Below are 23,967 nucleotides of genomic sequence, written 5' to 3' on the forward strand. Positions count from 1 at the left end.
CGTTCCGCCTCCCCAACTCGGTGTATCGCATGGATTACTTCCAAATCCAACTACGGCCTGCATTATTTATCTGTTAGTCGATTCGTTTTTTTGCAACTTTTATCGAAATCGATTGTTCTCCATACGCGATCACTAACGAAACCTCTACGTTTTTATCCTCTATTCATCGAGTTTCAATTTTTAAATTTCATTGGAAAATTCATTTTTCGTCGATTTCATCAATACCCATGCCAGCTAAAAATATAATAATAATTTAATCGCTTCGTTTCTTCTTAATCAAACGATTTCGTTTCTTTTCTAGGTTTTAGAAAATTTAATAAAATTTAATAAATCCGACGAGCGGAGAGAGATATTTGAGTAATTCGATCGTCCGTTCGGAATTGGATTTATCATCGATCCCATTTTTTCCCTCCAATTAATTCGAATGCGATTAACGTAAATTCGATTGAGAGTTTTCTTTCTCGTTCTCGAGGGGGAAGGAAAAAATCAATTAATTATCAGCTTTGTGTGCTCGAGTGTAACGTCTCCCGTTATTGATAAATAGCCCCCGTAGTTCTGAACGATTATATCGTCGGAATAATAACCGAGGCCGACCTAACTTCGCGGAGCTACGATACCTCGGCTCGGTTGAACGGCTGGGTGCTTTTCAAGCGGAGGTTTGCACTTGCCTTCGTTATCCGGGAAGGTCTTTCACCTCTCGTGTCGTTGAGCCTCGATAATCGACGGAGCTACGATTTTTCGAAACGTTCTACAACCGTGGAAGAATTCCCAATTTTTAAATTTCCAATCTCCTGGAACGGATCAGAGAGAGCAACGCCGATGCGAAACGGATCATAAATCATCGTGAAACCAACGTGAAAAGGATCGATCTTCGAAAAGTATCAGGTAGATTAAGCCTGACGACATCGCAAAGATACCCACCTCTCGTTCGAAAAGCATATTTATCGGTTGAAATCGGTGATTGGAAATAGGTGTGCTATCGACGGATAGACCGAACGATTGTCAAATATTTGAAAAATAAAGCAATCATTTTTATAGAATCCGATTCGATGTTGCAAAAAAAAAAAAAAGAAAAAAACGGGGAGTTGGAAAAAAAAAGATCGCGATGCGCGCTTTTCCCGTCCGGACAAAGCTGGAAAGGTAACTGGAATATTTCCGGTTTAATTAAATCGAGGGGGAATATCATTGTCAATGCGTGGTCTCTGGATCCCTTTCATCCTGTAATCCTGATTTATTCTGTACATTCGGTCCGAGGAAATCGAAACTTCATCGAAATTAAATGTATCTCCGCATTGGCGATGGAAGCTGGCGACAAATTTCTGATTGCCCACTGTGTACAAAGGGAATCGTTCTCACAAAGGATGATATGGAAAAGGAACGAGAATACGAAAGTTTGACAGAAACGTTTGAGAAAATCGTACTAATAATCTATCCAACGTTGATATTTCCACGAGTATTGGTACTTTCTCGCTCGGCCGTTGGGAAAAGGATGAAGGCAGATAGGAGGCGATTAAACGATTTTTTTCGATTCTTTTTTTTTTTTGTTCCGCGCGGAGAAATTCCGTTGTTTCGCGAAATGCGATTATACCGGATGATTAGTTGAGCACGATAACATCATCAGCTCGGCGATCATACTTCGCAACGGGATCTGGATTTATTCCGGCGAGACAGCGGGGCTTACACGATCTTCTATCGAAATTAAACAGGGATTTCGCGTTTCCGTTGACCCCCTTCTCCGTTCGTGTACGCGCCTCGTGTTACACGCGTGCATGCGTGCACGCCAATGGAAACGCATCTCTCTCTCTCTCTCTCTCTATCGCTCTCCCTTCGTGTATCCATCGCGCAAGCTGGCTTACATTTTAATCGCGTTCCATCGAATTCCAGGGAAAATCCGTAGCAAATCCCCGAGGCGTGGCTCACGCAGAGACTTAGTAGTTGTCCGGCGTAACAGTGATTTTTCGCGTCATCGCACGGGTCGAAACGATAATCTTAATGCTTCTCGTCGATTTTTCCTCGCACCATCCGACTCTTCTTCGATGGAGGATACACACGTCGATCCTATCAACCATCGATTCGAACGGTTTTCTGGTTTAAATTACTCGAGTCATAAATTATTCGGATAGCGCGAAATCAGAGGAAAAACCAGAGGCGAAATATCGATGAAAATGCAACGTTCAACGTTCGAACGGTTCGTCGTTTTCGAACGAGAAAAAATATACGATATTCACAACTGGATCGTGTGTTGATTCTACGAGACACTTAATTAGTAATAAAAGTGAAATACCGTTAATGAAAGGACGCGAAACGACGAAATTTCGATGGAAAAACGTGTATTATAAACGTGGAGAAAGTTATTATTACGAAAGTTTATTGTTACGTAGAAATTTTGATCATCGCAGTTGGACGGAAAATCCGCGAACGGACGAAAAAAATTCTGATTGGAACTTTGATATTTCTGACGAAGCATCGTCGCGTGCACCGAAAACGATAACATCTCATGATCTGGTGGCCAGGTATGGATGAACAGCAGCGACGCACGAGATTCCTGCTGAACCGATAATTGAAAATCACTGTCCCATATATCGATTCGCAGGATTGGTGTGGCTCCTTCCTCGTCCTCCATCCTCGTTTGTTCGTTTGTTCTACTAACCATCCGTCTCTCACTCACCTTCCTCCCCGTCGATATATTCACCGGGGAGCGAATAAAGTTACGAATTTTTGGTAAAGCTTTCCTTTTTTTAATTTTATTTGTTTATTAAACGGACGACAGAGCCTATTGACGAGATGTAATATACGAGATGTTGAAAACCCGAATCACGTTCGATAAAAAAAGAAAAGGAAAACGGGGACAAAGCGGGGACAAAAATCGAAATAACCAAGTTGCCGAGGGCGAGGGAAGGGATTTTTGTACGGCGATGTGATCAAAGGGACGACGTAGGACGATCACGTTGCTGGATAAAAGATTATAAATGAAGAGAGATGCGAAAATTGTTGAACATTAATCGATGCAAATTTTCATTTTCGATGTTTCGGAACGTTAGTCGGATAAACGGAAGAAGATTTTTCACTTGTAACTGGAAAGGAAGATTAGTTTATCGTTCCTTTATAGCCTTTTCTTTTCACGTTGGCGTTAATTCGATACTGCCAGGGGATAGGGATTAAATCGGATTTGCGTTAATGTCTTCTACTCGAATTTTCAAGATAGAACAGATTCGATTCAATGGCGAAGCAGTAAAAATTTAAAGACCATGCATAAAATAAATCTGTTTTTTCGATCTTCTGCGATCGTACTCTTTCTCTCTTTTTTTTTATTTCACGCTATTTCTTGTGATATACATTTGAATACATTAACGTTCATTGTAATATAATAAAATTTCTTTTTGTCGGATCCAGCAACGAAGTGTGTGAAAAGACCGACCAAGTTATAACATAGATAGCAAGTTATCCACGTCGCGAAAATAGTAATTACAATAACAATTCCCAATTTGTGGATTGCAAATTACGAACCGGTACGGATTTATATCGTAACGATATTTATCATTTTGTTGTTCTATCGTATCATTACGATAGCATCGCCAATAATGCAAATCATTTGAGTGAGCAAATCTGCGTTTAGAAATATCGAAAACAAGAAACAATTGATTCTCGTTACATTGGCCGTTCGATGTACAATCCGATCGTGAATTCTACAAAAATCATTTTCTTTTTATCGTTAAAATACTCTTGAACCATTGAGCAACATTAAACGTATTTCGAAGGAAATATTCGCAATTTCAAGTGCGATCAAAATCCAGTTGTTCGCATCGAAAGTTATATTTGTTATCGTTGCTGCACCTATTGCGAACAACAGGGGAAATATATCCCATGTTTTCGATACTATTTCCGAGGAAGAATCCATTTCGTCGAAAAAAGGAGGAGAACGAGGCAGAACGTGTAGTATGGACTCGCTTAAACTTGAGTCTAACTGGGGAAGGGGATGAGAAGGGTGGGAAAGAAAGGCGAACGATGAGAACACAGGAGGGGGATATAAGATAGCGGAAGTAACCGCTCAGGCGGAAGTTCCAATTGCCAGCTAGATCTATATATAATAAGACAGGAGAGTTATACTTTCTGCCGGGCGTCGTAACGCTGTTCGAGTGCAAAAGTTTCGGCCCTTTCCCGCCACCCTCTCGGAATTATCTCTACCACCTTTCGTCTACCATCGTCGAGATAATTAAATATATCCTGCCACTGAAATGCCCAAATGGATTTTCTCTGGACGAAGGTGGCCGCGATAAAGGATTTTCCTCCCTATGACGAAACTCGAAATTGAAGGAAAGAAGTTTTCTCCGCTTGTGCTTCCTTTCTTCGGCCCATGCTTACACCCACGTTCTATCAGGATTCGAAAACGAACGCTGCCACTTCGGATTTCCAAACTTTTGCAATATTTTTTTTTACTCCCCCCGATGAAACATTAGAAGAGAATACGCATAGACTTGCTTGCGTCATCAAGTTGATTCAAGTGAAAAAAGAACAAAAATAATTTGATGTGACAATTATTGTATAAATCATCAAGTATTGAAAACGTTTCTACGGCAGCGAGACAAAAATGGAAATTTGGAGATGTTATCGATGAAATTTTCTCACTTTCAACTTGTTGATATTTTTATATAACATGTATAACAATTTTGTTTCCTACATGTTATTTCTCAATAACTTGTCCGAGGGAATCGAGTGTTTCCTTTGCTAGCGGCCACGATGATTTCAGGAAAGATGTGCATCTGACTGTTCCGTACAGTGAGAATTTCATTGCTTTGACAAATCCGATTTAGGGGGACGCGGCGAAATTTTCCGTCATAGTCGTTCCGTTTCGAAAGACTAGGCACGAACAGAGCGTGGTTTTGGAAAATTGTTGCAGGGACTGCAGCCCTCTTGGGAGAAGCCATTAAGTTTCATTTTTTTCTCTCGTTTCCCTCGCCCTCTCGCAATTAGGTTAGCCGCGCGAACTTCCACTCCATAAAGTTAGCTACCACCGAAGGACGATAATTATTATGCCGCATAGCGCGACTCGGCTTGCGCCATGCCACTGCGACAACTGGGTGCTTTGGGACCTTGTTCCCGTCCACTTTATTCACGAAAACCTCTTTGACGAAAACGATATTCCTTCCTTTTATTTTCCTCCATCCCCTGCCACGTATCAATTGATACAATAATAATAATTCCATCATCTTTTTTCACCCTTATTTAATTATCAGTTGGAAATTCTTTTATATCGACAGGAAAATAATCGTTTCGAAAGAATTAAACATATTATAATGCGGTCGAGTTATTATGCGAGGGAGGTAAACAAAGTTGATGTCTTCAGAAATGACTAGAGGGTCCTCTGCCACTAGTCTGTTCGAGGGAACGGCACGAAATCACCCCGATTGGAAGGCCAGACACGTATTTCAAAGCCAGTGAGGTCGGTTAGAAATTAGTATACTCTATCCTTCTCTGGGATGTCTACGACTTTTTAATTTATTCAAGGAAAGTTGGTTAGAAATTCGTGCGGTTCGAAGCCTGGCTTTCCCGGAACGAGTACCGACCGATCATCACTGGAGGAACCAGATGCCGCGTTTGTCATTTTTAAGTTTTTTCGTTCCATTAAATCTTTCTCGTTCTTCCTATTTCCTCTAATAGCGTTCGTCTGTACGCGACTCGAGCAAAATGAAATCGGATATTCTTTGCGATTTAATTATTCTTAAAAGAATCTTTTCTCGCTTCGTTTTCGAAATTCTTAAAGAGCAGAGAGACCGTTAAGAATCTATATTTAACTTTTCGTAATATAAAACAATATTTACAACGTTACTCGTAATCTTTTCGTATCGTAATACTACGGAATATTTATTTTAACAGCCTCTGATCAATTATCAATCTTTTAACATTGTCTCTTAATTTAAAACTAATTTAATTATTCGTATTTAATTACGTCCTGTTGGCTACTGGATGTAATTCCCTAGTAAACAATCTAGTATCTCTATTACATGACGGAGAAAATCTTCTCGCCATCGGTCATCGTTACGGTACGTTGATTTTCCAGTGTGGCTGAAAGCAGGAATCAGACAGGCCAGATGACCATACCAGCGATGTGTATACGCGTGGACTCGGCACAGCTGGACTTTATCGTGCTCGCGTGTGCGATCGTGAATCATAATGCGTCGCGCGATTACACATTACGCGCCCCCTCCCTATCTAACCACTCGTAACGCATTACCGTACGAGTGGGTTCGTCAATATGCCGGCGAACTAGATTATGGCTGTATCCGTGGTAATGCTTTATCGTTCCGTATAACGTTCGCGTGTCGCACGTTTACTCTCTTTCTCTATTCTCTTCTCTCGCTTCTACGTTTCACTCTCACGGAAATAAAACGCTCCACCTGGTCATGAGACTCTTTCGCGACGAATATTCCCCTTTCGTATCGATTCGGCTGTTTGTTCAGTATCGTACAACCGTACTAGTTATTCCAGCTTACTTTGTGTCTCGTATTCGCATCCTTTCACATGGACTTCTGACACCCTTTTCTTTTTTCTTTTTTTTTTTTCCGACTTGTTTAGAACGCATTTACGTTTTATCGTAGCGATATCGCACGTAACGCGGAATTAAATAATCGAAATCGAAAGAAGATTTAATTGCTAAATTCGAGAAATGAAAAGAACACGCGATACTAAGATCCGACAATTAACACAGGTTATCGGAATTATTCTATACGGATTGTATTGTATTAGTGCGTTAAACGATAATATGATCGCGATAATATCGTACTATTATGCTGGTGTGGAATATTAGCAATATTATCAAACATTGATTCTGTTAAGCATATCGGTTCAGCGAACAATATCGTACATTGTACATACATAGATTTTTCGGTTAGGCGAGAAACGATGAGCTCGCAGTCAGTCTGGCGATACTAGTGGCCGTGGCCGCTTCGGACATGAGTAAATCATGATTAATCGCAATTTCATGGACGTTCCGCGTAAGTCATGAAATTAATGTAACGGTATAACTCGCGATTACGTACATATTACGTGGCCGCGTATCTCTCCACTTGTTACCACTGTCTGGTCAGTTCAATATGCCGACAATACGCGCCTGTGCTCATGCTTTATCGCACGAGCTATAAACCGTCGATACCGCTAGGGAATAAGGAGTGCCAACCTATGATAGAAATATGTGCATTGCGATACAGCGTTACGCGGAGAATTAGACAATTATATACGAAGATTATGTAGATTTTTTTCGCGATTGCGTGATCCACGATATTGTTACTTTCAAAACTACGGGAAATAATTTAGCATCGTAAAAATTTTCGTCGTAGTATCATAGAAACTCTAGTATATGATCAATGAGGTTATCTTTCGAATCGATGTAGGTCACGAGCAATCGTTTTCGAGTGAAAGCACGATTGTATGTCGTATGTTTCGTTCGAATGGAACATTTTTACTGTTTCATTCAAATTTTATTTCCCCTTACAACCGGTTGTTTCTCTTGTATTTCTGTTAGACACGAATGTTTTGTCGCAAAAAAAAAAAAAAAAGTGTAAAAGGGACAAGCTTCTGCCTCATGCACTTAAAACAAACGTCTCATTATAAGGCGGCACCGAAAAGAAAGATGGCATGGTAGCGATGAATAATTATCTTGGTGGAAAAAAGCAAGATGGAAAAAGTGAGTTCAAGAGCAACGGAAGTTAAATGGAAATATTATTCTACTCTGGTCGTGCACGTTTTGCTAACTATTCGCTACTACTCTTTTTAAATACTGCTATTATTTTAACTCTTTTCGTCGTTTCGATAAATTGTTTTTAAATAGTTAGCTTTAATCTAATTAATCATGATGAATCATAAATCTAATTACTATTTCTTTTCTTTATAATACCGCGAAAAGAACTAATATGGAATAATCTATTTTTTGGATTATTAAATTCGTTCATTTAACAAATATATAATATTTTTTGGCGTAATATTCGATAGAATATATTTGAAAGGAGAAAACAACGTAAACTATGCATATGGAACTATGCATATGACGTAATAGTAAAGAAGTATTTTTATATTTTTTCTCACCAATTGACGTTTGACGTAGAACATAATAACTCTTTTGGAAAATGTCTTGCAGCACAAAATTAACACTCAACATCACTGATTTTCACTTTAATTCGCTTGTCAAAATGGCGACAATGTGCCATCAAGAAAATCATGCTCTACTACCGAAGTACATGTAGTGTCAATGTGACTACTATTTTATTATTTATAAAGCATTAAAAAATTTACAAAAAATCATATTATTGATAATTTAAGACAAATAGGAATAAAATATATCTTAAAATTCTTCACTGATATCTCATTAATAAAAAATATGTTTTTTAAATAATATAATTGCATTGATTAATACTCTTAATTGAGTTGTACGGTAGCGGTAGCTTGTGATTGCCGTGCCATCTACGCTGCAAATTTTAAACGTCTTAAAGACAAGCGATCCTTTCTCGTCCGGAGCTCGTCGAAAGTGGTTGTGGCGTCGTTCTACTTTATGTAAGTAACATGAAACAAATTTACATTCACGGCAAAAACGAGCAGTTCCATCACGAAGCGTTGTAAACTTCCACGGCGTGTTCGTACACGTTGTTAAACATTCATATTTTTTCGCACGCATGAAATATTCTGCGCAGTTTCCTTTGGCGTCCCGTGGCCGGCATTACTTTTCGTTTCACGACTCGAAACAATAGAAAAAAGGAAATTACTGTGTTTGTTTATCCTTGTTTGCTAACCTCGTTCGAAGCACGCTCTGATACATTCGTGGAATAAAAATAAAATTAAAGTGATGTGTTTGAGCAGCTAGAGTGTCTTTTGTTAGATCGCAATAACATCTTAATAAAATTTACGACGTCAAAATGGCTGCCTAATTCGCGTTGTGGACTTGTTCGATTGTGCGTATATGTGTGCTTATTCGTTTTCCCGTATATGAGACAACGAATACGAGACAAAATCGTAGGTGCATTAGACGAAAACTTTTCATATTTTGTATCTCGAATCTACTAGGTACGACTAATTTCGAAATATCTTGATCGTACATCGAATGAGATAAATCCGTGAAAAATGGTGTTCGCGAAGTCGTAAAAACGAGACTGAAAGTGGCTATCCTTAACCTAGTCGAACTCGAAAGAGCGGTGCTGTGTTAAAAGGTTTCGAATTCGATTTACGATTCGAAAAATCCGTCTATCTTCCTAACGCACTGCTCCGGAATATGCACGGACAACTGGCATGAGAGGGAATATATACGAGATAGTACATTTTTTTTATAGCTGTTTCCAACGGTAGCGAACGTTTCGTAATTAATTACAGCGGGGTACTCTCTTCTTTTATCGACTACCGTTTCGCGAGTGGCTCGTAAAAATCCGTGAGGGTCCGTACAGTTTTCCTGTCTCTTCCGTGCCTCGTTTTCCATTTTTTTTTTTTTACTTTCATTTTTCCTTCTTTGACCGTGCTTCTCCACTCTCCTCTTCCACCGGCTATAGTTATCGTTTTTAAATTTCGTCACGAATTTTTTTTAATAACTCGTTACGATGCTATGTAAGAAATGAATGGATAATTTCGAACATCGAGCATAGGTTATGAAGAGTTTATTTCTTTTGTTGTGTGTTATATATCACAAGTTACAATATCTTTTTATATTATTTTTTTTTCTCTATATATACGTAAATTAAATTGTATTTCAAATCTTTGAGTTCGATCAAATTATACACTACAATAGTAATTTCGATTATTCGTTTATCTTGATTAGTATCGTATGGTTGAATGATATCGAATGAAAAAAGTTTACGAAGGACATCTCGATCGTTTATTCTTTTTTATTCTGATGAATAAGTGCGATCTTTCGTGAGTTATCTCGTCAACAAAATATTGTTATCAATAAATAATACTAGTTATATATTAAATCGCAATTGCAATTTTCCATTGTTTTTCTGAGAATGAATCATTTCTTTTCTTCTCGTTCCATTTTCTTTTTCAATCGTTTCAATCTACGTATTCGAGTATCTTCGATTTCCTATAATCAGAATGCATTTCAACGCGATCCATTATGTGTTTTCTTATTGTTAGTCGTCCGATAGTGATTATTAAGGATTTTCCGCGCGATCAAAGCTTTGTTCGTCAACCCTTTTTTTTTTTTTTGCGCCTTCATCCCCTGGAATGTATATCCTCGTAAAAAGACACTTTATTTCTTCTTTATTGCTAATGTCTGCCGCGTTATTTCTGCTTTCAGGATCCGACATCAAAGTACCGGTTGCAATACTGAACTGTCTTTACGCGCGTCAATTGTGCTTCGAGGATGCATCCTGCAGCGCCATTCTAGAGATCATACCGAGGGTCTGTGGTCCAGAACTGGGTGAGTGATAAAAAATTATTTTTTTATAATTTTTAAACAGATATAAAAATAAGCAAACATTTTTATACATCGCGAACTCGTTCGGTGGAACTTTTAATTACGAGTAAGAATTGATTTCCGAATCGATTCTCGACTATTTTCTTTGATTTAAATAATTACGAAGAGAAGTAGAGATTGTATCGAGGTTGGAAACTCGCGAAGTCGAATGGTGTCGAGTAGTGCAACTGCTTTTCCTTGGCCAATGTAACGAGAAGCGAAAAAATGAGGCGGACCAGAGATACGGTCGACGACCTCATTCTTTTCGCACTTCTTTCTCGTCTTCTATTCGTATTGTCGTGTTTTTCTTTTCATTTAAATCTTTATTTCTCCACACATTGGATCTATTGAAATTAATGGAAATTCTTTGATTAGGTGTGAAACATGTTAAATTATAAATTCATAATTATAAATTCATTATGGTAAATATATTAAATTATAAATTCATATGTAATAAATTTTGGACAGTTTTAAATATTGACATTGCGATTTCGCTATAATTTTAAATGGATTAATCGCACGATGTTTCTTGATTTCGATCCTCGAAAATATCTTCATTTCATCGAGGTAATATTTTTTGAAATTGACGTAACCTGGATAAAATTCTGATTTTCGACAATTTCAAAAGTAGCATTTACCACAATATCATTTGACGTTGTCAGAATGATGTTGATCTCATTTCGTTTCTTTTTTCTTGCTTATTCCCGAAATATTGAAATCTGTGATCAAATTAAATTCAAGCTAGACGCTCTTTTTTCGGTAATCCTTGTTTTCTTTACACGCCGCGTAAATTATAATTCGGATAGGTACGTTAAAGAGGAGGAATTACTCTGGAATTTACCGAATTTAACGATACCAAAAATGGGGGCAAATACAGCGGTAACGTCGGTGAAAATTAAAACAAACAGAAGGACGGTCCTACTACATAATAATGGAATTAGATGCGTTTTACTTTAACGAAAGTAAAACGTAGGGAAGGCCGTTAAAACGTGCTCTTTCGTACGCGTCTCGGGAAAATGGGATTAATTCGTATTTAATTTACCGAGTAAACGAGGCTGGAAGCGTGATATCGTCGTGGTACACGTGCAACCGCGAGCATGAACAGAGAAACGCTTTGCAAAGCGAAGTAGATTAACATGCGGAACTTCTACCGTGAATTACGTGTAATTAAAAAAAACACAGCACACCTTGATTGGTACCTTTCGAATCGTTTGTAATTTTATGCTTCCTTCCTCCACCGGGGGCAACCTTTTATCGAAATTGACGTTGAATTTTAACGAACGAAATTTCGGGGGTCGAAATTTATCATCGGGGCGTGGCTCGAGAATAGAAATTTTCATCTACTCCGTTTCTTTTTCTTTCTTCTATAAACATGGAAATTATCATAAATAAAAAGAATTGAAAGTATATGGTGGAAAAAATCGGTTTGCCAAACAGGGGGAACAGCGGCAAGAGTACCGGTTGTCGAGTGAAACGGTTTATTTTCTGAATGACTGCTTCGGTGAATTAATTAACGCGTTTTCTCCGCGCGATTCAAAGCGAACGGTTGGAAAAGTCCAGTTGGCCGGAAAGGATTTCGACGCGAGATTAACAATTCATGCATCGATCTCGAAAAAACGACGTAAACTATCGAGTCTCGAACTATTTCCAACGATTTTTGTCGCAAATTGACTAATCTCCTCCGTAGCAAATAATCTGGAGAACAATTGTACGCGATTATTGTTCACATTTAGAGAACGTCTCGTGTTTTTCTTGTTTTTTAATTCGATCTGAAACCTCGGAAACACTCGTTCCCGTAAAAATTCCCGCAAAAGGACAATTATCGAAGTTTGAACGTAACTTGATAAAAAGAATCAATTATCCATAGATTATTCGATACACCATAACTTTGACAGAAAGTTAATCGCGCTTTACGTCGATTACTACTACTGCAAAAGTACTATTAAACTGAAGGGAAAAAGTAGTACAACCAACGGTTTAAAAAAAAAAAAAAAGAAAAAGGTTTTCCCAAAGTCCGATGAAATATTTCGTTCGATTTTTTATTTTTATACGGATAAAAGAGTCGCGATTTTTTAGTCACGTAATTGTACAAAGCGTCCAACATCAACAATCCTGTGATGCCTCGAGGATCTTTAGCCGATTATTAATAGAGTTGCAGGAGAAACTTCTACATCGTCGATTCGGTCATCGATTAGAACGAATCTATGCGAGGATCTTTGCCATGTAATTTCGATATTTCAAGCGGGGAAGATTGAACAGATAAGAAAGAAGCGAGCGATATCGCGTTCGGAGACCGTATCAAGGGAGAGTCGCGTAAATTCTTCAGCCTGAAAATTCTGCTACTCTCTGATAATTTTCTGAATACCTTCGGGAAATCCGGGTGAAAGGGCATCGACGCGTATTTCACGTTTCAGAAACTATTTTCCACCGTTTACTACGTATTTGCTTGACTATTTTTACGGTCAGTCTTCCGATAGCTTTTCCAATAGTTCCTTTTCTTCGTCCGAGTTCCTCTCTCTAATCAAAGAAAATTTTTATTCATAATCGAGGCACCGATTCTTCTAAAGTTTACCGTAAATTAGGACGATGTTACGATCCCCTGTTGCAGTATTCTGTTGCATTTATACTATTCCCACGTTCGTTGATACGTCGAATCCATCGATGGACATTCATCGAGCTCATAATCATCCGTCCATAAACAGTGCGGTCCCCGGAACACGAATCGAGATATCGATCCACGATGCTTCCTGTTCGCAATCGGTGCGAGTCGAAATTTCAGTTGCGGAACGCGCAGAGATAGGTCAACCGGAAGTTGCCGATATACTCGACGCATTTCCGACCGTACATATCACTGTTGTCTCTTAGACGGCCCGCTCGCAATTTCGTCTTCCAATTGCAAAAAATATTGGAACAGATTTGGAAATTTTAGTTAGTTTCGTTTTGAAATTCAACTATTTTTTTTTGTTATCGCAGAATTTAATCGAATTATTATTGATCCTCTCTCTTGTTTAATCGAATTACAGTGTGCAAGTGAAAGAAGAAAATTGGAAGGATATAAGATATCGATTAAACGAGACGATTTGTCGAATATTTTGCTTTTTGTTGAAGTCAGCAAAAAATATCAACGAGAACAATCTTCGAGATCGTTAACATTTCGAATAATCTCAGCAGCTGCCATAACGTTATCCGTAACCCTTATTTCGTACGCCATACGATGAATATTGTCGATTGTAACGGACTTTCATTTCGTGCTAGCCTTATCGACGAAAATGACTCGAGGAAAATCTTTCGAGATAGAGAGACCTGTTATTTTCGTGGGCCGATTTCAATTGGGATCTTAAGCAATTACTTTTTTCGGTGAACTGATCGAATGTTTATTGGATATCGCTCCCATAATTGTGATTGAACGTTTAATTGCGTTTAATCGCGCGACTCGAACGGTCCATTTCGTTCCCTTTGTACGCGGAGTTTTGGCCACCGTGTTACTGCTCTAATTCAATTTACGCGATCGATTTTCCGTTATGTCGAACTTGATTAATAAACGCTCTTACTTTATTCGAAAGTAACGACGATTCGTTACCGAGTTTCACGACTCGTGGAAAATAATTCAATAGGACGATTTAAATTTTCAATATTTCTCTGTCACAAAGATCATCGTGTTTCGTCGTATTACTTCGATTAATTATAACAATTTCGAAGAATTCGAATTTATCACTAGCTCTACTCGACTATCATCTACCTGTTTCATCCATTCAATATTTTATCGCTTGAAAATTTCTCTGCCAACTTAGCAAAGATTTTCTCAACGTCGCGAAACGAAACGAAACGTCCCCTTTACTTTTACCCTCTTTCTTTCGTAAATATGTGATTGCGACCGAGATACACGAAAGAGTTGCGGGGAAATCTCGTCACGACAGGTGGATTAACGTTGAATTTCAACGTTAAAAATTCCGGTTGAAAAATTGAAGAAAGATAGAAACGGGGTGATGTTCGTTAGCGAATAAAAGGTCGTGACAAATCAACGAATGGACGCATCCCATTCGCGATGGATTCAGCCATTTAAGTGTGACAAGAAGGATTTCCGGTTTCCATTCTCCTGTCACCTGAAAGTGAAATTTCACCGGCGTACCTTTTCGAAGTTTCTGAGGGTTGTGTGCGCTTGACAACCAACCAACGCGCTTCTGAAAGGGGGCTGTCCAGAAAATCGATCGATGGAGGATGCGGAGGATTGCCAGTCGATTCGGGATTTCGTGACTTTTCCAAACGTTTCCCCGTATTTGTGCCAACCATCCTGTTACTTACACGCTGTTACGCTCGTTTTTATATTCTTTTTCGTGCTATCCATCTCTCTGTAGTCTTCTTCCCGATCTCGAGCGAGGGTTGCTTCTTGGGGAAGGAGGAGGGGGATGAAAAATGAGAGGAAACGCTCCAAGTATGCAGGTATCCGGAGTAATAACATGTCGGCCCAGGGGAATATGGAACGAGAGGACTTCCTTATTAAAAGGCTTTGGTGGCACTTTGCGGTCGGTATACTACTTACGTCGATAAATAACGATCTCTCGAACTATTTCCCTTCTGTTTTCTTTCTTTTCCTCCCAGGATCAATCTTCTGGAACGTTACTTTCCACGTTATCCTCGTGGAACGCCCGCAGATTTTGATATTTGTTCGACGAAAGATCGTTAGAAAAGTTGATAGACGATGGAGGTTTATCGAGAGAGAAACGTATACTACGTCTACTCGTCCGTCTCGTCAAATTGTTCATCGATCCTTCCTTCTAATTCGAACGGAATAAGCAATGAAATAAAATGGAATTAACGCGATTTCTCCGAATTATAATTGGCAAGATAATTGTCTTGTTCGAAGGCTATTCGCGTGGTGCGCGAAAAGTCATTACGATGCAAATTGCGGGGTACTTGGGGGAATTTTTAATCGATTTAGGAAACGGGGAGGAGGGGAGGATAGAAGTTTTACAATTATTTCCCTAAGTTGATTCGATACGTTATAAATGGACGAGCGACAAATCAGTTTATACCTTATTGCCAGTCGAATCGAGGACAGGAGCGGCCTGCATTGTTTAAGGGCCAATTTTCCGAGGCAAGATTAAGCTTTCGAATCTCGGTTGAAGCGTCACGTACGCGCCGAGATTTATGAGTTCCGGCACGTGCAGATTTTTATTCAAGCGTTTCTCCTCTGGCCAACAGGCATCATCTAGCATTTTCTATGCTTAACGCTAATTTCTTCATATCTCGAGACAGTTTCCTGCTCGAAGAAATTTATACGGGAATTTATTTCGTCTTAAAGTAAACTTGGTAAAAGAAAATCCTACCCTTCCATTCCTGATGATGGAAAAATATACGATAAAGTAAAGAATCGTTTGTAAGACTCTCGTCTAGATGCAGACGATCGTTCAGAATTGGATTCATCGTGTGCATCGTGTTTAGAACTTGTATTTCACCCTATGCTATTCAATTACGGTAAATTCAAGAAGCATTTTTATAAAAGTTGTTACGCGAGCGAAATTTCATTTATGTTTAATTCCCGTTTATTAAATCCGGACAATTATTTATACGGGAATGAAAAGAGTAAAGCGTCGGTATAGAATTTTTAACTTTCTAAAATAACTTTTTTTTTTTTTTATAATATCGGTATTTATTAATTTCATCCCATTAAGCAAAGGAAGTATATTATTAGATTTATTTTTCTCATTTTTTTTATGTACTTTTTTTTTTTCGTCACAGAAGAACAATTTTCTTGGTCGAACAATGAATGAAAACGTTTTTCCGTTTTCAGATAGATTTGTCCGCTATTACGCGAATCGTACGAAATATTTTTTTCTATTATACGAGAATAAAAGAGACGATTGTTTTATAAATTATCCCGATTATTTGAACGAATAGTAGCGAGTGTGCACACTTTTAACGGGCCGCAAATTGCCCTGTCGGCCGCGTAATAATGGGCCGGATTTACTTTAAAATTCAACTGTCAAGTCGTCGTTAAAGGACCGTTGTCCAGCGCCGGTCGCTGGAACCATACGTTGGAACATGAATAACGTGAAAAGGAATATTAACCGAAGAGAAAGGGATATTCGAATTCTCTTTAGAATCGCGAATTGTTTGAAATCTGCAAGGCAGAAGAGAGTCTCGAAAACGTTTATTTGGATTTATGAATCTTCCTATAGATCTTCCACCTCTACTCTCTCTTTCTCGTCGCGCTTTTGCTTTGCCTCGTCGCCTTTTCATCTCTCTTATACACATTTCGGGTCTCTCTTTTCGGATCTCTCGCTCGTCCGAGGCCAAGTAAAACTGAACGTTAAAAGGGATAGCGTCGACGTTCAAATTAATTCTGATTTATCGTTGTATACTAATCCCGATGCTTTCGGGCTTATCACTAACGCCGCGAAAGGTACACGGACCGACCATTACGATCGATTCCAGTGAATATACCATGGGAAAGTCGGGAGGGCAGCCGGGTATCTTCACTTTTTAACGAGCCCCAATTTATAGAATTAGGTCGAAACGCGCTTTAAACGTTTAAAGAACGTGGACTTTAAATGGGAAATTATTTATAAGACGTTACAATGAAGCGGAGATGGAAGAAAGGTGGAAAATGTACGGTGAGAAATTAGGAAAAATGCGAGGAAATGGAGAGATGGAATTAAACTAAATTAACAAGATAAATACAAATAAAACTTGGCGCAATTTCCAGATTCTGATATAATTTTAATCTTACTGTATTTCATATGATTTTTCAACTGTATTTTCGTAACAAAAATATTTTCCAGTATATTAAAGTATGTGGATAGCAAGGAATAAAAATATATTATATATTATGAGCCGCTGTTTAAATATTTAAAAAGGAAATGAATGTTATAAAAATATTCCAACTCTCCCTCTCTCTCTCTATACATATTTATACATAGAAATAAAAAATTATTTATGAGAAGAATTTTTTTGATAAAAGGATTGATCGATCGATAGGTTTGAATAATATAATAAAAAGATAAAAAGTTGGTCAGTTCTTAATGTCGACGAGATTACGATTGATAGTTCTTCCTCTATTCGCTTTGATAATATCGCTAATAATATCATGGAGTTTATTCGGCAGAATTGTTGGCACAATCGACAAGTTTAAATGATTGTCATAATTAACGAAAATGGCGTGTTATTTATGCCTGTAGCAAATACCGCGTACAAATCGCGGCAACTGCATAGGCCGAAGTTTATGTTTCCTGTCCCATATTCGACAGTCTGGTTAAAGGTGAAACCGAGCCCGTGCCGGGAATCTCCGTGTCATTTGAAATAACGCTTTCATTTGGTCAACAGTTGGCCGAGCGAATGATTGATCGTTTGAACCGGAGCCAAATCATCGATTACGCCTGAAGGTATAAACGAATTTACTTGCTGTAACTGGGAGCCAAATTAATCCTGGTGGAAACAAAATAATATTCAACGATGTTATCAACAAAACAACTGGACGTTCGTTCCTTTGTGATTGACAGTTTGACTATTTCGCGATATTTTTTTTTCTAATTCCGAAATTTTCGTGGAATAGCAGTTTTGTTTAAAAAAAGAGAATAAAAAAAATATCTGGCTCGATCGAATTCGGAATTGGGATAAAACGGTTTATAGGCAACGAAGCCAGATTCTTTTTCAAAGGATTCCTTCGCTTAACAATTGGACTTGATTATACTTACTCGTGGCAAGTGTGCTTCGTTATCTTTGGCCTCGGGTTTCTTCGTAGTAATTAGAGCTTAGGGGTGTAATTTTTCTTCGGACCGAGAGAAACACGGCGATTGATAAGAGGGGAATTTTCGAACTTTGTTTAGATGGTTGAAATTTCGGGAATAGCAGAAAATTGCCAACGATTAAAAGTAAAATCGAAGTAAAAATTTTCCGCTCCTCGATCGAATATTCCGAATATCTCTAATTTTTGCGTATTCGCGTTTTAATTTCGACTCGTTTTTATTGCCAAATCGAAGCGTACGGTTTTCAAATTTTTTTTACTTTTATTTCAATGATCGTTAAATGGTAAAAGTTTTTCGGTATTTCGGTATTCCGGGGAGGAGTAATTTTTGCTCCTATTCGCGAAGAAAGCATTTTCATTTAGCAGTTTCTTCTAAAGACTTGGAGGATCTTTTCTTTTTTCTTTTTCCTCTTCTTCGTTTCATCGATCGTTCATAGTTTTCGTAGAAACTTAGGGGAAAAAGAACGAGGCGCGCGAGTATCGTTAGCAAGACTCTTTAATGTAAAAATCTTTCGTAAACGTAATTTCGTTGCTGGCAGGATTATCTCGTTAACAACGTATCGATAAGAAACTGCCTTTTAGAAATTGGCGAGCCAACTTATACTACTCCTTGCCTTGTCTCTCTCTCTCTCTCCACTTCTTGCAAACTTTCGAATAAATAGCCCGGTTTTTCTCTCTCGATTCGAATCGGTGCACAGCTTTTTTGCGACGAGGAAATTTCCGCAACCGTTTCCCAAATGAACGTTTCGCGTGTCTCGGATAACCTCGTGACACAACAACTATAAAAATTGCTATAAAAATTCTGAAACGAGAAGAAGTCGAAGAAGGGCGAACCATCACGATCTTCTCGGAAAGGATCGTGACCCGTGCAAATCGGTTTGGAATTGGGTGATAATGAACCGAGTCAAGACTACGCTTATCCCGCAACGTAGAGGATATGCCTTGCCTGGTATTGTTTAATTGCACGGTGTCGCGTAGAAATTTACGCGTCCGATTACGCGGCACGATCGCACGCGATTTCGCAACGATATAATCGGCGAGCACGATTACATTTATTGGGTTTAGCATGAGCCGTAGGGGCAATCAATTTACTGCTTAAACGTTTATACGGTAAAATGATCCGGAATATACGAGCACGCCGGCCCTTCGTCCCTTGTTATGGCAACCGGTAGACAAACCACCCTTCCGTTAAACCCTCGATCGCTCGTTCTACTATCCCGGGGAGGGGGAGGGTAGAAAATTCTGCCTTGCTTATTATTACGCGCACGAACGAAAATCACTCTGCGAACGAATGCGGCGATGTCGTTGCACGATGCGTACGATCTAATTTCTCCGCTCTCGGAATAACTCGGCGCGGAAACAAGCGTGCACGCGCCGTTACACGCGACAGGCATCCACTTTTCCCTTTCCCTCGATTCCTCGAATCTACGAAGAATCGGGAAGAAGGGGAAAGAAACCTTAACGTTTCCACTGGTGGGATAGTCGATACTCCCAACGCATTGTCTGTGTGTGTGTGTATTTCTAACTAAGTAAGTAGAAAGTTGTTCTCTCCGGGACTGGTGGAGGATTATTCGATTAAGGAAGCGGGGGATGGGCGAGGAAACTTCTCCATTGGTTCATTGGTTGCAAATCACGGGAAGGTACGAGGTGGTAATACAAGCTGGTTACGTCGCTCCTTCTATCGGGAGTGTCTTCTTTCGAACCCACGCGCAGTTTCCTCCAAATGAAACGGTTAATTATTTCGCCGACCGAAGTTTAGAATTCCGGGTAAGGGAGATGTTGCTGGTTCAAGAGGGAGGAGGATTCGCGAATATTACGGCGAGTCTGGATGGATCAATCTCGAGCAAGGGGAGAGAAACTTGTCCAAGTTTTATCGTCCTCACCGACGTTTATTTCGTCGCTTTTATATTTTTCACGCCCCGTGACCTTTTAATCATCCCTGTGAAAAAAGGGGATATGCGTGTAAGAGGATATATCGAATGTCCTTAGAATGTCGGTGAGTCTCGGTAATCTGGATTTTTCTCGAGTTAATCGTCGGTATTGTTAGGAGGATCGGGAAATAACAGGATCGCCGGGTCATTTAATTAATGAGACAAAGAAGGGGATCGGGTATTATGCATCGAGAGCCTCGTGGAAACGCAATCGAGGGCAATAAAGCATCGTTCCGAGAGAAAAGAAAAGAAAAGAAAGGAAAAGAAATTCCCGACTATTGACGTTAAAATGAATCGACGTTCCTGCTGATCGACGAATAATAAACAATGTCTGTGAATTGTGTATCGAGGGGGGGAAAAAAAAGAATATAGAATAATCGAAAGCTGGATCCATTGGCGGAAATAAAACGCTCGATCACGGATCGAAACTCGACGATCGTTTGCCGCTTGCCACCATTAATAAGCGCGCGGGAAGCTTGGTCTTGCCTTTGAAAAAAGCACCGATAAGGTGGCAAAGAGGGTGGAAATGGCGATGAGGGCGGAGGATCTTCCCATTGTTCGAAAATACAATGTACGTTGTTATAGGCAAAGCGCCGTGCACGGTTCTTGAGAACAATGGCCTGGATGGAAGAAAGATAGCGATAGAGAGGAAGATGGTACAGTTGTATGCGATCTTTTTCGTGTGTCTTCTTCACGTGTCTGCGTGTGTTGCCGGGTGAACATGCGCCTGAGAAAAGAAAGGAGAGAAGGAGAGAGCGATGAGACGGAGGGGAAGGAAAAGGATTCGCATCGTGTCTCCCCGATTTGTTCGAGATACCTCCTTTGCTGCGCATATTTTTTTGCTTTCCATTCTTCGACTCGCTTTTTTTTTTCTTTTTTTACTTCCTTTTTCCCCGTTCGCCAACGATGAATTGTATTATACAACTCGAAACTTTTGGCCACGATCTCCCTTCATCGTGGTTCTCGTAAATTCTGATAATTAAAGCGCGGCGAATCGAACGGAATGAGCGAGAAGAGGAGGAGGAGGAGGTTAAATAAACGAATAATAAACGGTTGAATGAAAAACGATCGTATAACACGAACAGGAATATATAGAAGTAACAAACATTTTCGGATTTATTCCGTTAATTTGATATCCTGCAGATTTTTCCCTCGCTCTTGTTTTCCGTTCCGGCTTCTTTTTTTTCAATGGAACGTTACGAGGCGAGCAATATGTTGGAAACCCACCGCTTGAAAAACACATGGAAACTCGGGTCACAAGGGTTTTTATGATAATTATGGAAAAAAGAATGGGAATGGAAACAATGAGGGGCTCGGGCTGAATCAAAGGGAGATGTCGCGCACGCTTTGTAGCGCGGTGAATGGCGAACCTCCTCTTTTCGCCCAGGTTGTTTAATAAAAATTGGAAAAATCACGTATTATATTTGATCGCGGCAGATTTAATAAACGTTGCAATTACATTTGCGGCGCGCATTCCTTTTTTTCTCTCTCGAACATTTCGAACATTAGCGGAGGTCATCCTTTGAGCCCATATTTTTTCACATTTTTACATCGCTTTAACCATTCGATTCGGTGGCCGCTTTGATGCAACGAATCCCAATCGCGATTTCCTCCGCGGGATACGCGTTTGTGCCCCGTCGAAACGGCCTTGTTTTCACTTGGAGAAGGTATATGGAAAATTAGCTAGCCGGGATATCAGGACGAGACTCGTTTCCCCGATACTTGAAATACGCAATTGCGCGAGTATTGATAAATTCGTTCGTGCATCGTACGCACGCTACATCTTCTCTTTTTCCATAAACGTTTCGCCCGCGTTTTCCCCGGCATAGGCTTGATTTTAATTCGTTACGTTTCGATCCTGTAAAAATATCGTTCGTTACTTTAATTGAATTTCGAAATCCTCTGTTCGTTTCTTTTTTTACTTTTTCCGCCGAGTATCGAAATGAAATTTAAAAACGAGAAAACGCGTTCATAGATAATCGAAAAAGGGGAGGAGACTGTATTCGTCGATATTTATGATGAATGAATATTTATAATGAATATGGGGAATTAATAATAGTCGGTCCGAGGAGCGAATAGAATAGAAAATTGAAAAAAAGAAAACAGAGGGAGGGGAGGGAAAAAATATAGTAATTCTTCTTTTGGTGCACGAAACGTATATGGAGGAAACGAGTCGAATACAAAGCGGAACTATCGCTCTCAAATCTCGGAGCGTATTGCGGGGGATATTCCCTAACACAGAGACGAAAGTCCTGGTTAAAAAGTTGCTAACCGGGATCTCGATATAATAGGGTCATTATCTGCGGTAAAAACCAAGCCATTTTTATCCGAATTAAGGTACTTACTTACGAAATAATCCGCCTGTTTTAATACCCTCTCGAGAAATACTTTTTCTTGACCGACGATTTTCATTACGGTTACAAAACTCGTGGATTTTTCTTTTCTCGGTGTCGATGGATTACTATAAAAATAATATTCATTTCTCAACGAGACCTGAGAATTTTCATCTCGCGACTCGACAATTGTTTAAACGTTCTCGATATTTTTTCCACTCGTTCCTTTAATCGTCAAATCGAATAGACCTCCGCTTTATCGTTATCGAGATAAGAACTCTACCTGTTATAAAATGTAAAAAAAAAAGTCACTCTAAAAAAATTACTTCTCCATTCTCCACGTATCGCAATTCACCGATTGATTCGATCAATTAACCAGAAGATTGGATAGAATTTTATCCATCTCTATTACGTATATACTTTACGTATTACTTTTACGATTATATCTCATTCATTCGAAAAAAAAAAATTAGAAATTAAATCGAATAAATCACGAAACGTTCCATTGGATATTCGTTAAAATCGAGAGTGCAGGTTCGAATAGAGATGGTTCGCATCACCTATGCTTTCCACAGGAGACAAGGGAGCATGTTTCGGTAGTGGTTGGTGGTCCAGCTCATAGAATGCAGATGGGTGGTGCACAATTGTACAAACGTATGTAGGTATGATCTGACGTTCTCTCTCGGCCACCGTTCCCCAAAGCCGCTATCTAACAGTGGCCATGCAAGTTCTCGTAGGGCATGGTGCATAGGCGCGGTATGGAAGCATTAAACGGGAGAGACTGGACGGTATCAGCGTTGGTGCAGCTGCAACTGCAGCTGCCAGATCCAAGGTTTTGTGCGACATCGTGTATTGTGACGGTTCGCGACTTCTACATGTGACTATCGATTCAACCCTATAGGATAAATACGTCCCAAGTTTTGCTACGTTGTCGTTTTTCTTTTATTTTTATTTTTATTTTTTTTTTATTAACCTATCCTTTTGTTTCGAGGGAACAATCAATCTTTGAAACGTTGTGTGTCGTTTCCAGTCAATGGCGATCCACGTATGTGCGCGCATATTTTTTTTTTTGTTTTGTTTTTTCTATTCCGTGCCACCGTTGATTTGTTTTATATTTTATTAAGTCTGTTTTTCGACGTTGGTTAACGGTTCTCGAATCGTATTGATTTTGTTTCAATCGGTGGTCCACGATATATCCACCGTGTTATATTTGTCGGGACTATTTCGAGGCCTGATCCTTTATCTCCTCTCGTCTCGTTTCGTTACGATGTTCAACTTTCGATTGAATCGCGGAGAGAGGTCGGTCGATACAATTATTCTTAAATGATTCTAAATTGTCCGATTTAAATGTCAAAGAGAAAAGTATCTCCGAATCGGTATTCTTCCCAAGACGAAGTATCTCGAGCTCTTTGTGTAGTGTCTTCTTCAATCTTCGATTAAAAAAAAAAAAAAAGAAAGAAAAATCTCATGTTCCTTAGGGAGAAATCAAATAATAATATCGGTCGAATAATTTCGTCTATTAACTTT

General features: G+C 39.2%; 1 protein-coding gene across 8 annotated transcripts in view; it reads left to right on the forward strand.

Annotated features, from left to right (window-relative positions):
• LOC107993599 (uncharacterized) overlaps window positions 1-23,967 on the forward strand; it is a 249,074-nt gene that overhangs the window by 76,946 nt on the left and 148,161 nt on the right. For 7 of the 8 annotated variants that reach the window (XR_009833448.1, XR_009833449.1, XM_062087286.1 and 4 more), the window contains exon 2: window positions 10,274-10,396. Coding sequence is in view for 6 of the 8 variants with exons in the window: in XM_062087286.1 (XP_061943270.1) it covers window positions 10,274-10,396 (123 nt within the window). In the remaining 2 variants the exon portion in view is untranslated. Of the gene's footprint in view, window positions 1-6,923; window positions 6,993-10,273; window positions 10,397-23,967 lie in introns of those variants that run through there. The other variant, XM_062087288.1, reaches the window with a different exon arrangement.

This window comes from Apis cerana, linkage group LG1 (assembly GCF_029169275.1).
Source record: "Apis cerana isolate GH-2021 linkage group LG1, AcerK_1.0, whole genome shotgun sequence".
In the NCBI taxonomy this organism is placed as follows: domain Eukaryota; kingdom Metazoa; phylum Arthropoda; class Insecta; order Hymenoptera; family Apidae; genus Apis; species Apis cerana.